This window comes from Schistocerca gregaria, chromosome 2 (assembly GCF_023897955.1).
Source record: "Schistocerca gregaria isolate iqSchGreg1 chromosome 2, iqSchGreg1.2, whole genome shotgun sequence".
Taxonomy (NCBI): Eukaryota; Metazoa; Arthropoda; class Insecta; order Orthoptera; family Acrididae; genus Schistocerca; species Schistocerca gregaria.
The window spans coordinates 191,885,966-191,905,062 of NC_064921.1; the positions used below are offsets into that span (position 1 = coordinate 191,885,966).

Below are 19,097 nucleotides of genomic sequence, written 5' to 3' on the forward strand. Positions count from 1 at the left end.
TCTTGAGCATTCTTATGTAGCACCACTTCGTCCACGTTTCACTTCCATACATAGCTACACTCCACACAAATACTTTCAGAAACGACATCCTCACACTTAAATCTATACTCGATGTTAACAAATTTCTCTTCTTTAGAAACTCTTTCCTTGCCATTGTCAGTCTACATTTTATATCCTCTCTACCTCGACCATCATCAGTTATTTGGCTTCCCAAGTAGCAGAACTCATTTACTGCTTTAAGTGTCTCATTTCCTAATCTAATTCCCTCAGCATCACCAGACTTAATTCGACTACATTCCATTATCCTCGTTTTGCTTTTGTTGATGTTCATCTTATACCCTCCTTTCAAGACAGTGCCCATTCCGTTCAGCTGCTCTTCCAGGTCCTATGCTGTCTCTGACACAATTACAATGTCATCGGCGAACCTGAAAGTTTTTATTTCCTCTCTATGGAGTTTAATTCTTTCTCCAAATTTTTCTTTTGTTTCCTTTACTGCTTGCTCAATATACAGATTGAATAACATCGGGGAGACGCTACAACCCTGTCTCACTCCCTTCCCAACCACTGCTTCCCTTTCATGCCCTAGACTCTTATAACTGCCATCTGGTTTCTGTACAAATTGTAAATAGCCTTTCGCTCCCCGTATTTTACCCCTGACATCTTCAGGATTTGAAATAGAGTATTCCAGTCTTTTATTTTCGTATATTATTTAAAATTGCGTTAACGTGTCCCGCATAGTGGCAGCGTGTAGCGCAGCGCCTTCTGCGAGTCTCGCACAGCTGCTTGTCGGTACTCACGAGGCGGCCGGCCTGGTTGTTGTGCAGGTTGATCCGCGACTGCAGGTCGCCCGCGCGCTCCCTCACGTCGAGGAAGAGCCGCGAGAAGCGGACGCCGAAGTCGATGTTGTGCGAGCAGCCGCCCCACTGCCACTGGCTGGTGGCCGCGCCGCCCAGCCGCCCCCGGCCGCCGCCGCCGCCGCCGCCGCCGCCGCCCCCGCGCCGCCTCCCGCCTCGGCGCCGGCCGCCCGGCGCGGCGCATGCGCACTCGAGCAGGCGTCCCAGGCTGCAGGCACGCGCCACCGCGTGCGCCACCCCGGCCGCCGAGATGGCGTACGCGAACGCCGACTCGCGGTACCCTGCAACAGGTGCGCCCGGACTCCGTACACGTTACTGCTCGCTTGGCAAGCAGGCGGCTTCATTTTTTCCATAAAAGTATTGTTTCTGAAATTCCGTTTCTTGAGTCAGTGTACCATGCGAGCTGTGTACAAACCATGAATCCAATATCCCCTATACCCGATATCAGAGGTACTCATATGGTAGACAGCATACACATTTACTCTTCAGTCCTTCAGCTGTTTTATCTCAGTGTTACGAAAATGCTGCTTGTCTTTCCCGATACTGTGTCCTAATCCAGCTAAGGGAAGGGGTAGCCCAAAACTGGAAGAAACCAGTTATGAAATGGAAACGTGCAAAAAAAAAAAAATGGCTCAGAGCACTATGGGACTCAACTGCTGTGCTCATTAGTCCCCAAGAACTTAGAACTACTTAAACCTAACTAACCTAAGGACATCACACACATCCATGCCCGAGGCAGGATTCGAACCTGCGACCGTAGCAGTCGCACGGTTCAGGACTGCGCGCCTAGAACCGCGAGACCACCGCGGCCGGCGGAAAGGTGCAAACAGCGGAGTATTGCCAGACTTACACTCAGACAAGAAGTTGGAATGTTTCAGTGATTATAATAAACAAAATTAAAGTTTTCGCGAACATCGGTAAGTAATGATGCTAAAAAAAAAAAAGAAAAACTTCGAAATCGGAAGCAAGAGGGAGAAAGCGCAATGTTTCAAGTTATTGCTTTCTAGAAGTGGCCATATTTCCATAGAGGAACCTGTCATCATGCACTCAGGAAGTCTCAGATGGTCTCCACATGAAAGCGGAAACAATGGCCGCTACTAAAAAAGAAAAAAAAAAATATCAGACGATTTTAGAGGACTGGAACGAGAGAGACGCATTTCTAATTCCAATTACTGCCATAAACTTTGAAATGAAGCCACTGCTGAGTGAAATAAATATATTTGGTCTACATGTCTCAACAATTTACTTCGGTTCGTGGTTCTTTATCTACTGAATTTGGTGTAAATAAGTCGTATACGAAGTGTGGCTATAAAATCCTGCTGCTATTGCTGTAAAACATTTTATTTCAAAAAATACACATTTAGCTATCATAATTCTAAGTACACTCGCCTTGTCTATCCATACATCGCTCCATGAAAACTTTTATTGGTGGAAACAGTACTGGAAGTCTTCCTCTGCGAATCCCTCCGTGAAGCGTGCCGCTTTTATTTCGCTGCTTCAACGGACTGAAATCTTGTTCTTTTAATGCAGATTGAACTTGGAGAAAAGAGAAAAGTCACACGGTGCTATGTCAGGAGAATAAGGTAGATGGTCTAACTCTGGGTTGCTTCACTTCGCTAGAAACCCCTTAACAGACAGGGTGGTACGATTGTGCGTTGTTCTGATGCGAAATCCGTGACTTATTTTTCCAAAATTTAGGTCGTTTTCATTTAGTTTCTCACAGAGTTGCGCAAGAAACTCAAGGTAGTAATGTTTATTAATAGTCTGACCTTTAGGAACACAGTGAAATTACACAATGCCATGAATATCGAAAAAAACGATCATCATCGTTTTGAATCTTGAGTTGCTCATTCGAACCTTTTTCACTGTCTGTGAAATTAGGTCTTTATAATGCTTCGACGGGCGACTAGTTTCTGCCGGCCGCTGTGGCAGAGGGGTTCTAGGCGCTTCAGTCTAGAACCGCGCTGCTGCTATGGTCGCAGGTTCTAATCCTGCTTCGGGCATGGATGTGTGTGATGTCCTTAGGTTCGTTAGGTTTAAGTAGTTCTAAGTTCTAGGGGACTGATGACCTCAGATGTGAAGTCCAATACTGCTCAGAGCCATTTGGACCATTTGATTCCAGGAATTTATATCATTCAAAATATCACTTTCATATGACGTCATAAAAAATAGAATAGTTTTTATTTGGGATACTCTCCCTAAGTAATCCATCACAACGTAAATGGTTCTTCCAAACCTCACAGAAGGACACCATTTGGAACATCTTTCCAACGTGAAGATTGCAAATTGTATATTGCTAACTAAAGTCTAATTAAATGGAAACGTACTAGTCTTGAAGACGAAAGACTTGCAGCAGAACCGATTCTGAAGTTTTCGACGAACACTCCGCGAACATGAAGACATTTGGCTTTATATCTGCTCACTTTTCCATTGAATACACCCAGGAATCTGTGTTAATAGTGTGAGCAGCCCCTGCGACAGTCTTCATGAGCTGTGGACAGCTGTTAAGCGTCCATTGTCTCGTGAAGTCGCGTCCGTCATGAAGACAGATGCGCTATGTCTTTCTATGGAGACGTCAGTAAGTGCACTTTACCCTCATTGTACTCGCCAGCGACTGTAGCGCTACCTAATAACGGTGCACAGCGTGAGCATAAACTCGCACATTCCGACGTTACGGCGTGATTTCTTGTACACTAAGAAAAGATAAGGAAAAGTCTGTAACATACTTTTGTTACGTGAATATTTTCAGTAGAAAATGGACGTCAAGGAAAAGCAGTATGGTAACACTGTAGTAATACGTGTGACAACTGTCTACATTCAGTTCTGTGTAGGTCTGCCGTCCAGTTGGAGCAGTGGATAGCGTTTTGAGTTCAAGTACTCAATTTCAAGAGGTCGAGTCCACGTCCAGGTGTAATTTTTTCCAATTTTACTTTCAATTTTAGACTGCGTGACACGATATTCGTTTTCCTAACTGTAGTACAGTAATTACAGCAATACTAATACAAAAATGAGAGCATAATCCTTTTTATTATGCCTCTGTAAAAGACGTATTTTGCCTTTCTCTTCCACGCAATTTGGCCTCTTGATTTCTGGCCAATTGTCAGCGCTGCATCCATTTTCTTCAGTTATACTCCTTTCCACAAAGAAAAATGACCAACTCCATCCTTCTGCTTCTTGATCTGTCCGTGGTTCTATTATTCAAAGTACTTCCTGTGGAACCACGACTATCACACCGGTACTTACATTGGGTATCCCATTTGCTTACTGCCTCCATAACTTGAAGCATTCGACTTACTTCATACTTGGGAATCTTAGGCGTTTGTCGAGAGGTCTTAACTACTTCAGGAGATGATTGTAGAGACACTCTCGAAATAAAAATATTAGAACATGGGCGTGAAGCAACTACAGTCGCTTCAAGCTGACGCAAATAGTTTCTTCTATTATATTTTTCTGTCATGGTGTGGCAGTAATGTCACACATCTCTATGCGATATATATTCATTTCAGGGCCAGAATATTTATCCATTTTGCGTCGATAGTTGGGTCACGTCTGACGGGAGAAAAGCTTGGCATCGGGATGGCGTGGCTTGTTGTAGCGACAGAGAGCCGTCGGTAAATCTCCCACTACGTCAACCACGCCCCCAATATGGGGGCCGAGATATGCCATCAGTCTGAATGACCTCATCGTAACTTTTGTATATTGGCAAGCGGGGCGAAAGAAGGCAGCAACGTCGCGTCGGTCCCGACAACCCTTGGAGATAAAGTGTGTACAATAATATGGATTCTCTGTGTGCGCTGCTTAAGGCCGGACGTATTGGGGTGGTAGAAGTGTTGGAGCGAAACTTCTGTTTTCGAACCAGAAACTTAATTCAACCTATGAGTTTCAACAGAAACAAGCGTAACTTCAGGTGTGCCCCAGGGCGGCATAATAGGTCCGCTGCTTTTTACGATTTGCATAAACGACCTGTATGATGGTATTGACAGCGGCATTAGACTGTTTTCCGATGATGCTGTAGTCTACAGGAAAGTAGCATCACACGAAAGCTGTGAACAAACCAACGAGGATTTGCAGAAAATATATGCGTGGCGTAATGACTGGCATTTATCTCTCAATATTAGTAAGTGTAACCTACTGCATATAACAAGGCGAAAATCCCCTTTAATTACGAGTACAAAATAAATGCCCAGTCTTTGGAAGCGGTAACGGCCGTCAAGTATCTGGGTGTGACTATTCGAAATGATCTCAAATGGAATGATAAGATTACGCAACTAACGGGCAAGGCGAACTTTAGATTGCGCTTTCTTGGTAGAATCCTGAAGCGAAGCAGTACTTCAACAAAGGAAATTGCTTACAGTACGTTAGTTCGACCAGTCTTATTTTTTGTCTGTGTGGGACCCTTCCCAGTTGGGTCTAATTCAAGAGTATGAGAAGGTCCAAAGAAGAGCAGCAAGGTTCGTGACTGGTACATCTGGCCATAGCGAGAGCGTTACAAATCTCCCAGAAAGTTAGAAGTGGGATACATTTGCAGATAGACGACGCGCTAAATGGAAGGGGCTGCTCACTAAATTCCTAAATCCGATCTTAGCCGAGGATGTAGAGCATATATTATTACCGCCAACTTTCAAATCGCACAATGAACACCATTCAGAGATAAGGGAAATTAGAACTCTTACTGGCGCGTTCAGACAGTCGTTTTTCTCTCGTGCGATCCGCGAGTGGAACAGAGGGAGGGAAATATGACTTTGGCGCGAATTGTGCCTTCCACCACACACCGCTTGGTGGCTAGCGGAGTATATATGTAGATGTAGATGAGTTTGTGTCTGTTTGCATTTCGCAGGGAACAGACGAACCGACCAATCGAAAATACCTCTGTTTCAGTCGAGAATCAACTGCACAAAGTTGCAGAGAAGGCGAAGTTTGTCTTTCCTCAGATCTTTCGAAATTTTTCTGGTATTTGTTGGTCATCATGTTAGCAATAGTATAGAGTCAGCCTCTCCGCCTGTGCTTCTTCAGATGCTGGAAGTTGGGCAGGAAGAAGGAAGACTTTTGTGAGTAGGAGGCGGAGTTTTGAGACAAGCGATCGTAATTCGACACAGAGGCGGGGTGATGACCATCTGTGTCTGTTTTACAGCACTCTGTTGACTTGGAGCGGAGGTAAGAATTCGTAATCCACAGTTGCGTGATCCATCATCTGGGCAGTTCAAAAAATGGCTCAAATGGCTCCAAGTACTATGGGACTTAACATCAGAGATCATCGGTCCCCTAGACTTAGAACTCCTTAAACCTAACTAACCTAAGGACACCACAGACATCCATGACCGAGGCAGGATTCGAACCTGCGACCGTAGCAGCAGTGGAGTTCCGGAATGAAGCTCCTAGAACCTCTCGGTCACAGAGGCTGGCCTGGGCAGTTAGCTTGTCATATGTTTTGGTTGTGCAACGTAAGTTGCTGACGTAGTTTCTGAATTGCCTTTATTTGGGAGAACTGCACAGATATGTGTAGGTTGTTGCTTAAAAACTCCACGCAGTCTCCTTTCCACAGTGTTTGTTCCGCAATGTTAGTTTGATCCACTTTCTTAACTTAATTCGAGGTTCAATTTATTTTATTTCACTGTTCATTTTTGTATGATTCTTGCGTCATTTAATTAAGAAGAAGTAAGATTCTTATAACTTCTGTCGGTTAAAGGCAAAAATTACAATTCTGTACAACGCAAATAACTTCTGACTAATCCTGTTCAACCTTTGAGAAAACAATTGTTTTGTTAAAAGCAGACTTGACTCTCCTTACAAGATCCTTAACTTGTTCTATAGCTTTCCTAGTTAGATAGCACTAAAATATCCTGGTATAGAACCAAGTTGTGGTTTGTTGTGTTGGTATAGTCCTATGCGTACAGTGGCCATATTACGAGGGGGGTTCAAAAAGTCATGCAACATATTTTACCCGACCAATTTCGACTGAAAAAATTTGGAATTGGTGGGATATCGTAGAGTATTACCGCTTAAGCTCTTTAGTTTCGTGAGTTCCCGTTAGGTGGTGGCCTTCAAAATTGCATCTGTAACGGAGGCGGGTTCGAAGTAGAGAGCTGTCATTGAGTTTCTTTTGGTGGAGTAGCAGAGCATTGAAGACATTCATAGGCGTTTGCAAAATGTTTACAGAGATCAGACAGTGAACAAAAGCGCGAGTAGTGGTTGAACGAGGTGTCTGTCACCACCGGAACAAGGTCGCACAAATTTGTCCGATCTCCCACGTGTCAGCTGGCCGCACGAAGTTATGACTCCTGCAATCCTGAAACGTGCAGACGCTCTCATTCGAAGTAATCGACGGATCATGATCAGAAACCTTGCTGCTCAACTGGACATCTCCGTTAGTAGTGTTGATACACTTGTCCAACAGTTGGGGTACTCAAAACTGTTGGGTTGTCGTACCTTCCGACTTCCATCTGTTTGCCCCAATGAAGAATGCACTCCACGGGAAGCAGTACGCGAATGAAGATGCAGCAAGACACTGGCTCCGATGTCTACCATTAGAGTGGTACCATGGTGACGTAAGACCGTCCACTGAATGGAGAGAGTGTTAGAAAATAGGATTTTGCAGCCAAAAGAGTGATGAATGATATGGTGCATCGGAATCCTGAATAAAACCAACCTGCTTTCAGAAAGGAAATGTGTTGCATTATTTACTGAGTGGCCCTCATAGATGACAGAACGTTGTTTTTCACTGGCTGCAGTAGAAGCAGCTTGAGCACACGCACTCTGCTACTATAATTCAAGATGAACTCCCTTTAATAGATCAGACGTGATATTATTGGTTTCGACTTATTGCCATGTCCTCATAAGATCATGTGTTTAATGTACTGACAGATAAATCTTTTTATACTAGCTGTTTAGTGTATATTTGCGGCTGGGAATACATGTTCGTGGATCGCATCTGCAAACAAGCGTCACGCGTTGACGGCTTCCACTCGAAAGTGGCAGGCATAATTCTTTTTAAATTTATTGGGTTACGAAAATTGCCTATACAGCCATCTCAACAAGGGAAATGTTATACTACGGTTTGTTTTTGCCAGTTCAGAGTATACGTTAGTTTAAGTGTCTTGGAACGAAGTTACAACGGCTTAACAAGGCAGATCCCGAAATAAAACAATTTTCACATCTACAGTATATTAAAACGAGTGAGCAAAGGTGAATATGTAACACTGGATACCCAGTGGTAGTAAGCTATAAAAATCCTACTGGCAAAACACAGTAAGAAGTGATAAAGTGCCGTTGGTACGGATTTGAGATATGCTAAATTACTGTAAGAATTGTTTGAAAAGCTGTGGATAGGTAATTGAATGTTAGTCTAGATCGTTAAATATTATCTAGACAGAACATAGAGAATAGTATACAACAGCGAGAGCTTGATATGCAGCCATACGTATAGATACAGTACTATTCAGACACATACATATAGGAGGGTCATAGTGACATTCATACATACTCTGAGCGCTCCTTATCTTGCTGAGTAACATATGGGAATATAGTACTTTATACGTTGCTGTGTCGTTGAATGGTAATAACTTTTGGAGGATGCTTGGAACTTACAAGTATTTGCAAGTACGTTTGTGCGATATGTGTTCCGAGGACACTGGAGGAACAGATGGTTCGTATCTTCTTCCTTTCCACAAACACATAGAGGGGTGGTGCTTATGTTGGGAGGTGTTTGTTAAATTTCCACTGATAAAATTTCAGTTGCGCTTCTCGAAGTTTGTGTCTTATGCAATCGTATTCTTAGCATAGTGGTATGATTTAGGGCTTAGTGAATGCCTTTGATTTTGGATGTCCTTGACCAATCACCTTACCAATACGACGAAAACACTTTCTGAGTATGGTTATCACATCCGTGAAAGGGAATTTATCATTTTTAATAGCTTCATGTAGAGGTGCTTTCTTTGCTACGACATCTAATTGTTCACATCCAAGTATCCCAGAGCGGCCTTTCATCCATGTCATCAGCAAGTTGCGGTAGTTCTTCTGCACTCTAAAACACAACGTCGATAATTTGCTGCAACTATGGGGTTGGTTAAACTGCTATGATGTCTTCTAATCACTTGTAGGACTGAAACACGAATAGAAATCATGACTACTGTGTCTGCTGTGGTCGTCTGTGCGAATATCAGGACTTCCAGATGGCAATCAGCTCGGCCCCCATAACAGTGGAGCGTGGTCCAGCTCCTATATGCTTTTCGTTTATCTGGGGGTACCCATTAGACACTACCAGCGCCGTTAGTAGATTTGGACCCACCTGAACACACACCGTACGCATCGTAATAGTGAGACAGTAATTTCCTTGCAGTTATGAATTCTGCGTTCTGATTTTGAAATGATAAACTGGTCCTGGCATCAATCTGCAGGGTCGACATTTTTTATGGCCCATTGTAGTGCGGTATAAGAGGACCTTTCCGCACCTTGCCCGCATCTCCATATATTCAGCTGCGACGGCTAGAAGCTGCTTATTTATCCAATATTATCCAATATATTCTGCACACACAGTTGGGATTTTTTCGGCAAGATTCCCATATTCTTCGAAACAGAGCCACAGGAGGAATTTCTTTTAGATGAATTTTCCTAGCAGCTTTACCAGTGATCTATTCGCTTCAACGTGCAATGCTTTGTGTGTGGTTTACATTAACGCACCAGTACACTGAACACTGTACGCTGTACGCGAGACTTTTTACTGTATACTGTCGAGTCTTTGGAGTGTACTGTCTGACTCTGAGACATATTATGATGCTGCAAGAGGTCAGGTAACGCATGGTGAAGCAACGCGAGCAATTTATGAGCTGCAGCTGACTGCCCCAGACAAATCAGCAGCTTTTATAGGCATGAGTGTGCAGTAAATAGTAACACTGAATATGCTGAAGCAGAATTGTATTTGCTGTTAAAGTACACTGCTGGTGTAAAATATATGCGCATGTCGATGGGAAGTTGATCGGGAAGTCTACATTTCTCATATGTTTATACAATACTTCGCACTGAAGTCTGTGGTCGTTCTTCTCCACACATTCTCCGTCATCTCTCAAACAGTTTGTTTACAGACCAATGTTTACTGGAACGTCCTCGCTTTTACGATTATAAATATTCGTTCATGTCAGTTTTCGCTATTAATTCAAATGGCTCTGAGCACTATGGGACTAAACAGCTGTGGTCATCAGTCTCCTAGAACTTAGAACTACTTAAACCTAACTAACCTAAGGGCATTACACACATCCATGCCGGAGGCAGGATTCGAACCTGCGACCGTAGCAGTCACACGGTTCCGGACTGCGCGCCTAGAACCGCGAGACCACTGCGGCCGGCTCGCTATTAATTATGGTACCCCTTATAAATAAGGCCTAATCATTGTTTACAAAAGGTGGAAACCAACATGTAATACTACAGTATGCAAACTGTAGCCTCTGACAGTGATATCTCAATGGGATACATCTGCTTAGATCGATTATTTATAAAGAATGCTTTGTGATTGTATATAATGAAAACAGGAGACACTTACTTCATGTTCTGCAGCTATTATCTAATTGATAACGCTGGAAACTCCTTAAGGCTTTTCGTGGACAAAGCTATTTTCTATAGGGTGGCAGCAAACGCCGGAAGACTGTAGCCAAATGTAGGAAGAATTGCAGAGGATCGATGATTAAAGCAGACTGACAGTTGATGCGAAACGTAAATAAGTGTAACGTACGTCACATAAATTGGCGGGACCTACAACATCACTGAATACACACGTCTGTCACATTTTCATCTACCTAAAAATGCTAGTAAAAAAGATGTTAGTAAAGACAGTTCTGTGCAGCATTGATATAATCATGTTTAATGGTGAGTTTGATTATTGCGACAGTATAGTTTATACAGAAATAATGAAAATTAAAGGACAGTCCTTCCTCTATTTAGATTTTGAAGTAATGTTCAATACTGCACCTTGAAACAAATTATGATGAAAATTGGGTTTAGTATTAAACTTATAAAGACAAGAAATACTTTTTTATCGAATTCTTAATCATATGGCCTTGTGAAGGACCAGCCTACTTAATTTGCAAGAGGCAAGAGACCAGCCTAACAAGTACGTTCGATATCAGTGGTGCTATTTACAGTTCTCTATGTCCCATTATCTGTAATATTAGCTGCTATTTTATTTCAAGTTGTTACAAATCATCTAGGCTTATCTAAACTGTTCTCTTGTATGTTATGTTTTGTATGTTCGACTATTGTAATATAATTAAATTTAGTCATACGCACTTAAAATTTCAGCTCGGGATGGTTCGAAACTTGTTCTTTCAAAACTTATATTTTATTTTGTGATCTATATTCGTTTTGTGTTTACATTGTACTAAACCAGTTAACGGTTGCAAATATATCTTCTGTTTTGATTACTGGCTAATGAGTATCTCTGCTACGTCGTTCACAATGGTACCTTAGGATGCACATTTTTTGCTATATATACGTAGACGAATTAATAAGGTAAGGAATGAGAAGGTTCTTCAAAGAATGGGTGAGTAAAATAATACATGTAAAACACAGACAAGAAGAAAAGACAGGAAGGTAGGACATCTGTTAAGACATCACGATCACGAAATAACTTCCATAGTACCATGGGGAACTCTATAGTATAAAAGACTGATGTCAAATAAATAAATAAATAAAATAAACTTAGATGTGAATTTTATCTAATGTCAGTTTTTCTTCTTTGTATAAGTAACAAAAAATTTTCTTTGTCAAACTGTTCACGATGTTCTGACATGTAGTTCATCGCTATGCATGGCTTCATCGTTAAGTTACTCTTTGATTTCATTTCAATGGCCAATGCCCCTCGAACAGACAAGGCCACTGTCAAATGTGCCTTAATGAGATGAGATCTGTCTTATATTCGATATATGTGCTCACTTTAGGTGAGTCTTTTACTAAAGTCTGATTTAAATGTGAGTATAATATGAATTGAAAATCCTGTGTATGGTTCACTAACATACAGACTTATGTTAGTATGTATATATTTGCTATTGCTAATTCCTTTGAACACTTTATTCCATATATTCTGTCTGATTAAGAAATTTTGAAATGTATAACGCTTAGTAAGGAAATGTGTGATGAAGACCTTTCAATATTTCAAAGTTCTGCTCTATGTCTGTCACTGCATAAACTCAGTACAACCTCAGAGGGCTCAAAAGGGGGGGGGGGGGGGGGGGGGGAACTGCAAACAGTAAACACAGCTAACGCTGATTAGACATTTTTATAACATGGATTAGATATTTTTATAACATGGCCGAGCATCACTGCCACGAATCAACCAGTATTCCTAACTATGCTATCCTGTATAATGGTCAATACTCAGTGAACAGAAAGCAGTACTGATGCTGCTAGGAGTTGATGTAAGACTATGTGACTCATCAATAGAATCTAGTAAAAGTTTAGCGCAGAGTCCTTTGTATTTCCTATACGGAAAAGTTCCTTAAAAATAAATTGTCACAACAGGAGACCAGAACTCGATTTGTAACAACAGGAAAAAACACAATGAATTTTATCACTCGTGCAGAAGGTCTAATTCGTAAATCTTTTTTCTCTCAGTTGCCTAACGCATCGAGGACCTCAATTAATTACCTGTTTCACTGCTTCTGCTAACATACTAATGACTACACAGCATCAATATAAGCCATAATTTAAGTCACATAGTTGTTCATTAAGGGTTTTAGGAACATAGAGTAATGGCAGCCGACCAATGAACTGATTATCACTCCCCACTACTCTGCTGGGGAAGGGGTGTGGATAATGGCAGCCTCACCCTGTAAACTGACCATCATTATCCAATAGCAACAATTTTTTTCACATGGTTAGAAAATATATCAGATAGATAAAAAATGTTTCAGATCGTTAGAAAATATGTGAAACAACCAAGGCTAGAAGGACTGTGGAAGATTTGTAAAAAGCAAAACAAGCTATTGATGAAGGTTTATCGATTAGAAAGGCTGTACCTTCTAGTACGTTGCAGATCAAATTAAAAAGTGAAAATGAATTAGATCGAATCTATAAAGAAAATATGACTATCCCCTTCCTGCACACAAGAAGCTGTAGATGACTATGTCAAAACAGCTGAAGCTAAATTGTGTCTGAAGAGACAATTCAAGAAGCATCCACTTTAACTTTCCATCAGGCCCGTTTCACAACAGATAAAGAAACTAATCATGGGCAGTTATTTCGAAAAGAGAAGAAGAAGAGAGACTAATATGAAGCCGTTAGGGCCGCAGAAAACAAAAGGAGGTGGAAACAGTTGTGGAGAAGAAGATGATGGCTGTGATGAGGAAGATGATGACAATAACGATGATCACATTGATGATGATAGAGGTAAAGAAGAGTTATGCCACGAAATTATAGCAGAGACAGGAGGTAGACTGGCAGCATCGTTGTTTAGTAAACCAATAGAGAAAACCTGTGGTACTGACCACAGCACCAGATTTGATCCGATATCAGAAATGTGGCTGAGAGGTGATTAATCAATAGATATTAATGGGGATGATTCAATGAATCACAGTGTAAGATACTCGGGAATGAGGGGCTTATATTATCAATTGTTTAAAATTAAATCTAATAAAATAGTTATGTAACACAAGTTGTTCAAAATTATGCTGAAACTGTCAGAACTACCTCTCTTATAGACCAGTAAGTTCCAACAGTGTTATTAATACGCCAGTATTGTTACGCATGCAACAGATAAGAGAGGCAGATGATTATTGAGAGATGACAAATATTGGCTTGGGAGAGAGAGAAAATGAAATTGATCTTCATGATTGGAAGACATTGTCCAACAAATCATCAACTCATATCGACTATGTCCATTGGAATAACCCAAACGAGTTAGCAGACCAATTAGTTTTCTTGCAAACTTTGAAAGCGGCAGTCGATTTTTTCTGATTATAATCATTGAAGAGGAAGATCATGAATCAGCAATTATAGCTTGAAGTTTACAATAGCTGTCGGAAATAAAATGACAGACTCATCTGCAGAATGGCAAGTTGTACACGAAAATATTTCATCAGCTGTAAGTCATCCATAAACGTTGCATTTCGCAAACTCGGAAGATCTGGTAGAAACAGGTTACATAATGTTTGTGTAGTGTTTAGCGTAGCAGACAGCACAGCTGGATCTTGGGAACAGATAGGAAAGGATCACAGAAAATTTCAAAGAAGAATTGAACATGTAGGCAGAATTATAGTTCCAATGTTACAATCTGATCATCACAGAAGCTGAGAGATTGTCGGTTACATTTGAATTCATATTTATGCTGTTTATCCACACAATGCAATTCGCTCTGTGTCAGGTTTTATTAAGGCACATGCAGCAGTTAAAATCGGATCAGGTGCAGATGATGTTTCACATATGTACTCAAACTATAATAATATTTTGTTTACAACAGACGATATTCTAAAAAATTTTGAAAATGAATAAATATGTTTAATTGCGCTTATGAAGAAAGTAAGAAATTTAATGTTTTTGTAATAAATTTGTATGCAGAAGTTTTTTGTTTGCTTTGTTTATTCTTTTATCGCTTCATTCTGCAATATTTTTTACTGTAGTATTGTCCACCTGCTTAACTGAGTGCTATCGTGGTTGTCTACCATGCGGTGGGCCTAGGTTCGATTCCTGGCCGCGTTGGAGATCTTGTCTGCTCATGTACTGGGTTTTGTGTTGTCCTCATAATCGTCTCATCATCACCGACGCGCAAGTCTCCCAAGGAGGCATCGCCTGAAATAACAGTGGTACCTAGTGAACGAACTCCCCGGATCGGGCCTCCCAGCTACCAATGCCACACGATCATTTCATTTTTGCCATTCTTTTAATAAGGACGTAATTGACGTTTAGTCCAAATGTGCATGGGTTGCCACTCTAAATTGACTAAAACTGGTACTAGGATTGCAGATGTGCTTAGAGTGATATGAAGAAGAGGGAATGGGATTATAAATCAGTTACACATATTTAGAAAAGAATTATTTCAAATAGATTACACAAAATTATTATTCATCAGTGGACCATAAGAGAGGTGAAGATGGCATTATCTGACAAGGCAGTACCATATTTGATAAACATTTCATAAGTGTTAGAGGAGCTTAACATGGAAAGAGATGAAATTTACTGATACGATGGTTCAGAATTTGATATAAACATTTTTAGAGAAGCATCAAACAGCACACGTCAAAATGAAATTTACTGATGAGGTAGAATGTTACATGCATCTTATCTTTGATAAAGAATTGTTGTTGTTGTTGTGGTCTTCAGTCCTAAGACTGGTTTGATGCAGCTCTCCACGCTACTCTATCCTGTGCAAGCTTCTTCATCTCCCAGTACCTACTCAACCTACATCCTTCTGAATTTGCTTGGTGTATTTATCTCTTGGTCTCCCTCTACGATTTTTACCCCCCACGCTGCCCTCCAATGCTAAATTGATGCCTCAGAACATGTCCTACCAATCGATCCCTTCTTCTACTCAAGTTGTGCCGCAAGCTCCTCTTCTCCCCAATTCTATTCAATACCTCCTCATTAGTTATGTGATCTACCCATCTAATCTTCAGAATTACACATGTAAAATCACCATAAATTACACCCATTGCGTATGTTTTAATGCTGTGTACACACATGTAAGAGGAAATTTGACGAGGCAGTACAGTACAGTATATGACACAAAGCACACACAGAGAGAGAGAGAGAGAGAGAAATACAGAGGTGGAACACATGTGGGTGTATATGTATGTGTGTGATGCTAATGTATGGAATTTAAGTGAAGAAATTTATGTCATTTTTGAAATATTTGCAATAGCACCTTTTGAAGATGGCATAAAATTTAGATACGTTTGGCAACTCTCATTTAGGCAAAAATACTGGACTGTGATTGGATGTTTCATTTTAATGAATGTTAAAGAAAATTTTATAAATTTTTCCGACAGTGCCGTCTTGCATTCTTTTAAAAATTTTCCTGCCGCCACCATGGCCAATATTTTTAAGTGTCCCACCAGCACCATCTTGAAATTTTAAATCTCTCGCAACCGCTACCTTTGATTTTTCGGCGACTGTATTGCCAACTATCGGCGAAAGTTAGAACTGTGCACCAATGGCTGCACAGCCATACTACTCGTGTTAAGAACCTCCTCGTCAACAGGAAGTTAAACAGTAGTCTTTCTTCCGTTTTAGTACCATTAACACTTGTATGATGTGATGTACTGAAGAAACGCTTTTAACAGGTAAATACAAAGATACACTCCTGGAAATGGAAAAAAGAACACATTGACACCGGTGTGTCAGACCCACCATACTTGCTCCGGACACTGCGACAGGGCTGTACAAGCAATGATCACACGCACGGCACAGCGGACACACCAGAAACCGCGGTGTTGGCCGTCGAATGGCGCTAGCTGCGCAGCATTTGTGCACCGCCGCCGTCAGTGTCAGCCAGTTTTCCGTGGCATACGGAGCTCCATCGCAGTCTTTAACACTGGTAGCATGCCGCGACAGCGTGGACGTGAACCGTATGTGCAGTTGACAGACTTTGAGCGAGGGCGTATAGTGGGCATGCGGGAGGCCGGCTGGACGTACCGCCGAATTGCTCAACACGTGGGGCGTGAGGTCTCCACAGTACATCGATGTTGTCGCCAGTGGTCGGCGGAAGGTGCACGTGCCCGTCGACCTGGGACCGGACCGCAGCGACGCACGGATGCACGCCAAGACCGTAGGATCCTACGCAGTGCCGTAGGGGACCGCACCGCCACTTCCCAGCAAATTAGGGACACTGTTGCTCCTGGGATATCGGCGAGGACCATTCTCAACCGTCTCCATGAAGCTGGGCTACGGTCCCGCACACCGTTAGGCCGTCTTCCGCTCACGCCCCAACGTCGTGCAGCCCGCCTCTAGTGGTGTCGCGACAGGCGTGAATGGAGGGACGAATGGAGACGTGTCGTCTTCAGCGATTAGAGTCGCTTCTGCCTTGGTGCCAATGATGGTCGTATGCGTGTTTGGCGCCGTGCAGGTGAGCGCCACAATCAGGACTGCATACGACCGAGGCACACAGGGCCAACACCCGGCATCATGGTGTGGGGAGCGATCTCCTACACTGGCCGTAAACCTCTGGTGATCGTCGAGGGGACACTGAATAGTGCACGGTACATCCAAACCGTCATCGAACCCATCGTTCTACCATTCCTAGACCGGCAAGGGAACTTGCTGTTCCAACAGGACAATGCTCGTCCGCATGTATCCCGTGCCACCCAACGTGCTCTAGAAGGTGTAAGTCAACTACCCTGGCCAGCAAGATCTCCGGATCTGTCCCCCATTGAGCATGTTTGGGACTGGATGAAGCGTCGTCTCACGCGGTTTTGCACGTCCAGCACGAACGCTGGTCCAACTGAGGCGCCAGGTGGAAATAGCATGGCAAGCCGTTCCACAGGACTACATCCAGCATCTCTAAGATCGTCTCCATGGGAGAATAGCAGCCTGCATTGCTGCGAAAGGTGGATATACAGTGTACTAGTGCCGAAATTGTGCATGCTCTGTTGCCTGTGTCTATGTGCCTGTGGTTCTGTCAGTGTGATCATGTGATGTATCTGACCCCAGGAATGTGTCAATAAAGTTTCCCCTTCCTGGGACAATGAATTCACTTTGTTCTTATTTCTATTTCCAGGAGTGTATAACGCCTGAGGTTGGTGCTGCAAGTTTCCTGAAAGTATCTGAGAAATTTGTTATAATTGAGAAGTGAGGCGACAGTAAACTAATGTTGTGAACACAGCCAAGTAGGGACCTCCACCGTTTCGCGTAAGCAAGGTAACATACCAAGGCCATCAGGATGAAACGTATTTCCTCTAGAGCCTATTGTATAGGGCAGAGGTGTAGGATCAGCTTCAATACTTGTACATAAAACCGAATGTTGACATTTAACGTATCAGATAGAGATCAGAAAAGTATTGTATTCGTGTGCTCGTGTTTGTGTTTATATATGCAGCACGAAGCGACAGAATCAAGAATAAGAACTCACCTTACCTTTAAATTTCAGAATACACTACTGGCCATTAAAATTGCTACACAACGAAGATGACGTGCTACAGACGCGAAATTTAACCGACAGGAAGATGATGCTGTGATATGCAAATGATTAGCTTTTCAGAGCATACACACAAGGTTGGCACCGGTGGCGACACCTACAACGTGCTGACATGAGGAGTTTCCAACCGATTTCTCATACACAAACACCAGTTGACCGGCTTTACCTGGTGAAACGTTGTTGTGATGCCTCATGTAAGGAGGAGAAATGCGTACCATCACTTTTACGACTTTGATAAAGGTCGGATTGTAGCCTATCGCGATTGCTGTTTATCGTATCGAGACATTGCTGCTCGCGTTGGTCGAGATCCAATGACATTGTTAGCACAATATGGAATCTGTGGGTTCAGGAGGGTAATACGGAACGCCGTGCTGGATTCCAATGGCCTCGAATCACTAGTAGTAGAGATGACAGGCATCTTATCCGCATGGCTGTAACGGGTCGTGCAGCCACGTCTCCATCCCTGAGTCAACAAATGGGGACGTTTGCAAGACAACAACCATCTGCACGAACAGTTCGACAACGTTTGCAGCAGCTTGGACTATCAGCTCGGAGACCATGGCTGCGGTTACCCTTGACGCTGCATCACAGTCAGTAGCGCCTGCGATGGTGTACTCAACGACGAACCTGGGTGCACGAATGGCAAAACGACATTCTTTCGGATGAATCAAGGTTCTATTTACAGCATCATGATAGTCGCATCCGTGTTTGGCGACATCGCGGTAAACGCACATTGGAAGCGTATATTCGTCATCGCCATACTGGCGTATCACCCGGCGTGATGGTATGGGATGCCATTGGTTACACCTCTCGGTCACCTCTTGTCCGCATTGACGGCGCTCTGAACAGTGGACGTTACATTTCAGGTGTGTTACGACCCGTGGCTCGACCCTACATTCGATCCCTGCGAAACCCTACAGTTCAGCAGCATAATGCACGACCGAATGTTGCAGGTCCTTTACCGGTCTTTCTGGATAGAGAGAATAATTGACTGCTGCCCTGGCCAGCACATTCTCCAGGTCTCTCACCAATTGAAAACGTCTGGTCAATGGTTGCCGAGCAACTGGCTCGTCACAATACGCCAGTCACTACTCTTCATGAACTGTGGTATCGTATTGAAGCTGCATGGACAT

At 42.6% G+C, this 19,097-nt stretch overlaps 1 protein-coding gene across 1 annotated transcript in view; it reads right to left on the reverse strand.

Annotated features, from left to right (window-relative positions):
• LOC126335695 (protein Wnt-10b-like) overlaps window positions 1-19,097 on the reverse strand; it is a 537,337-nt gene that overhangs the window by 126,527 nt on the left and 391,713 nt on the right. The window contains exons 3-4 of the mRNA XM_049999154.1: window positions 1,010-1,135; window positions 798-961 (exon numbers count right to left, since the gene is read on the reverse strand). Of these exons, the coding sequence (XP_049855111.1) occupies window positions 798-961; window positions 1,010-1,135 (290 nt within the window). The remainder of the gene's footprint in view (window positions 1-797; window positions 962-1,009; window positions 1,136-19,097) is intronic.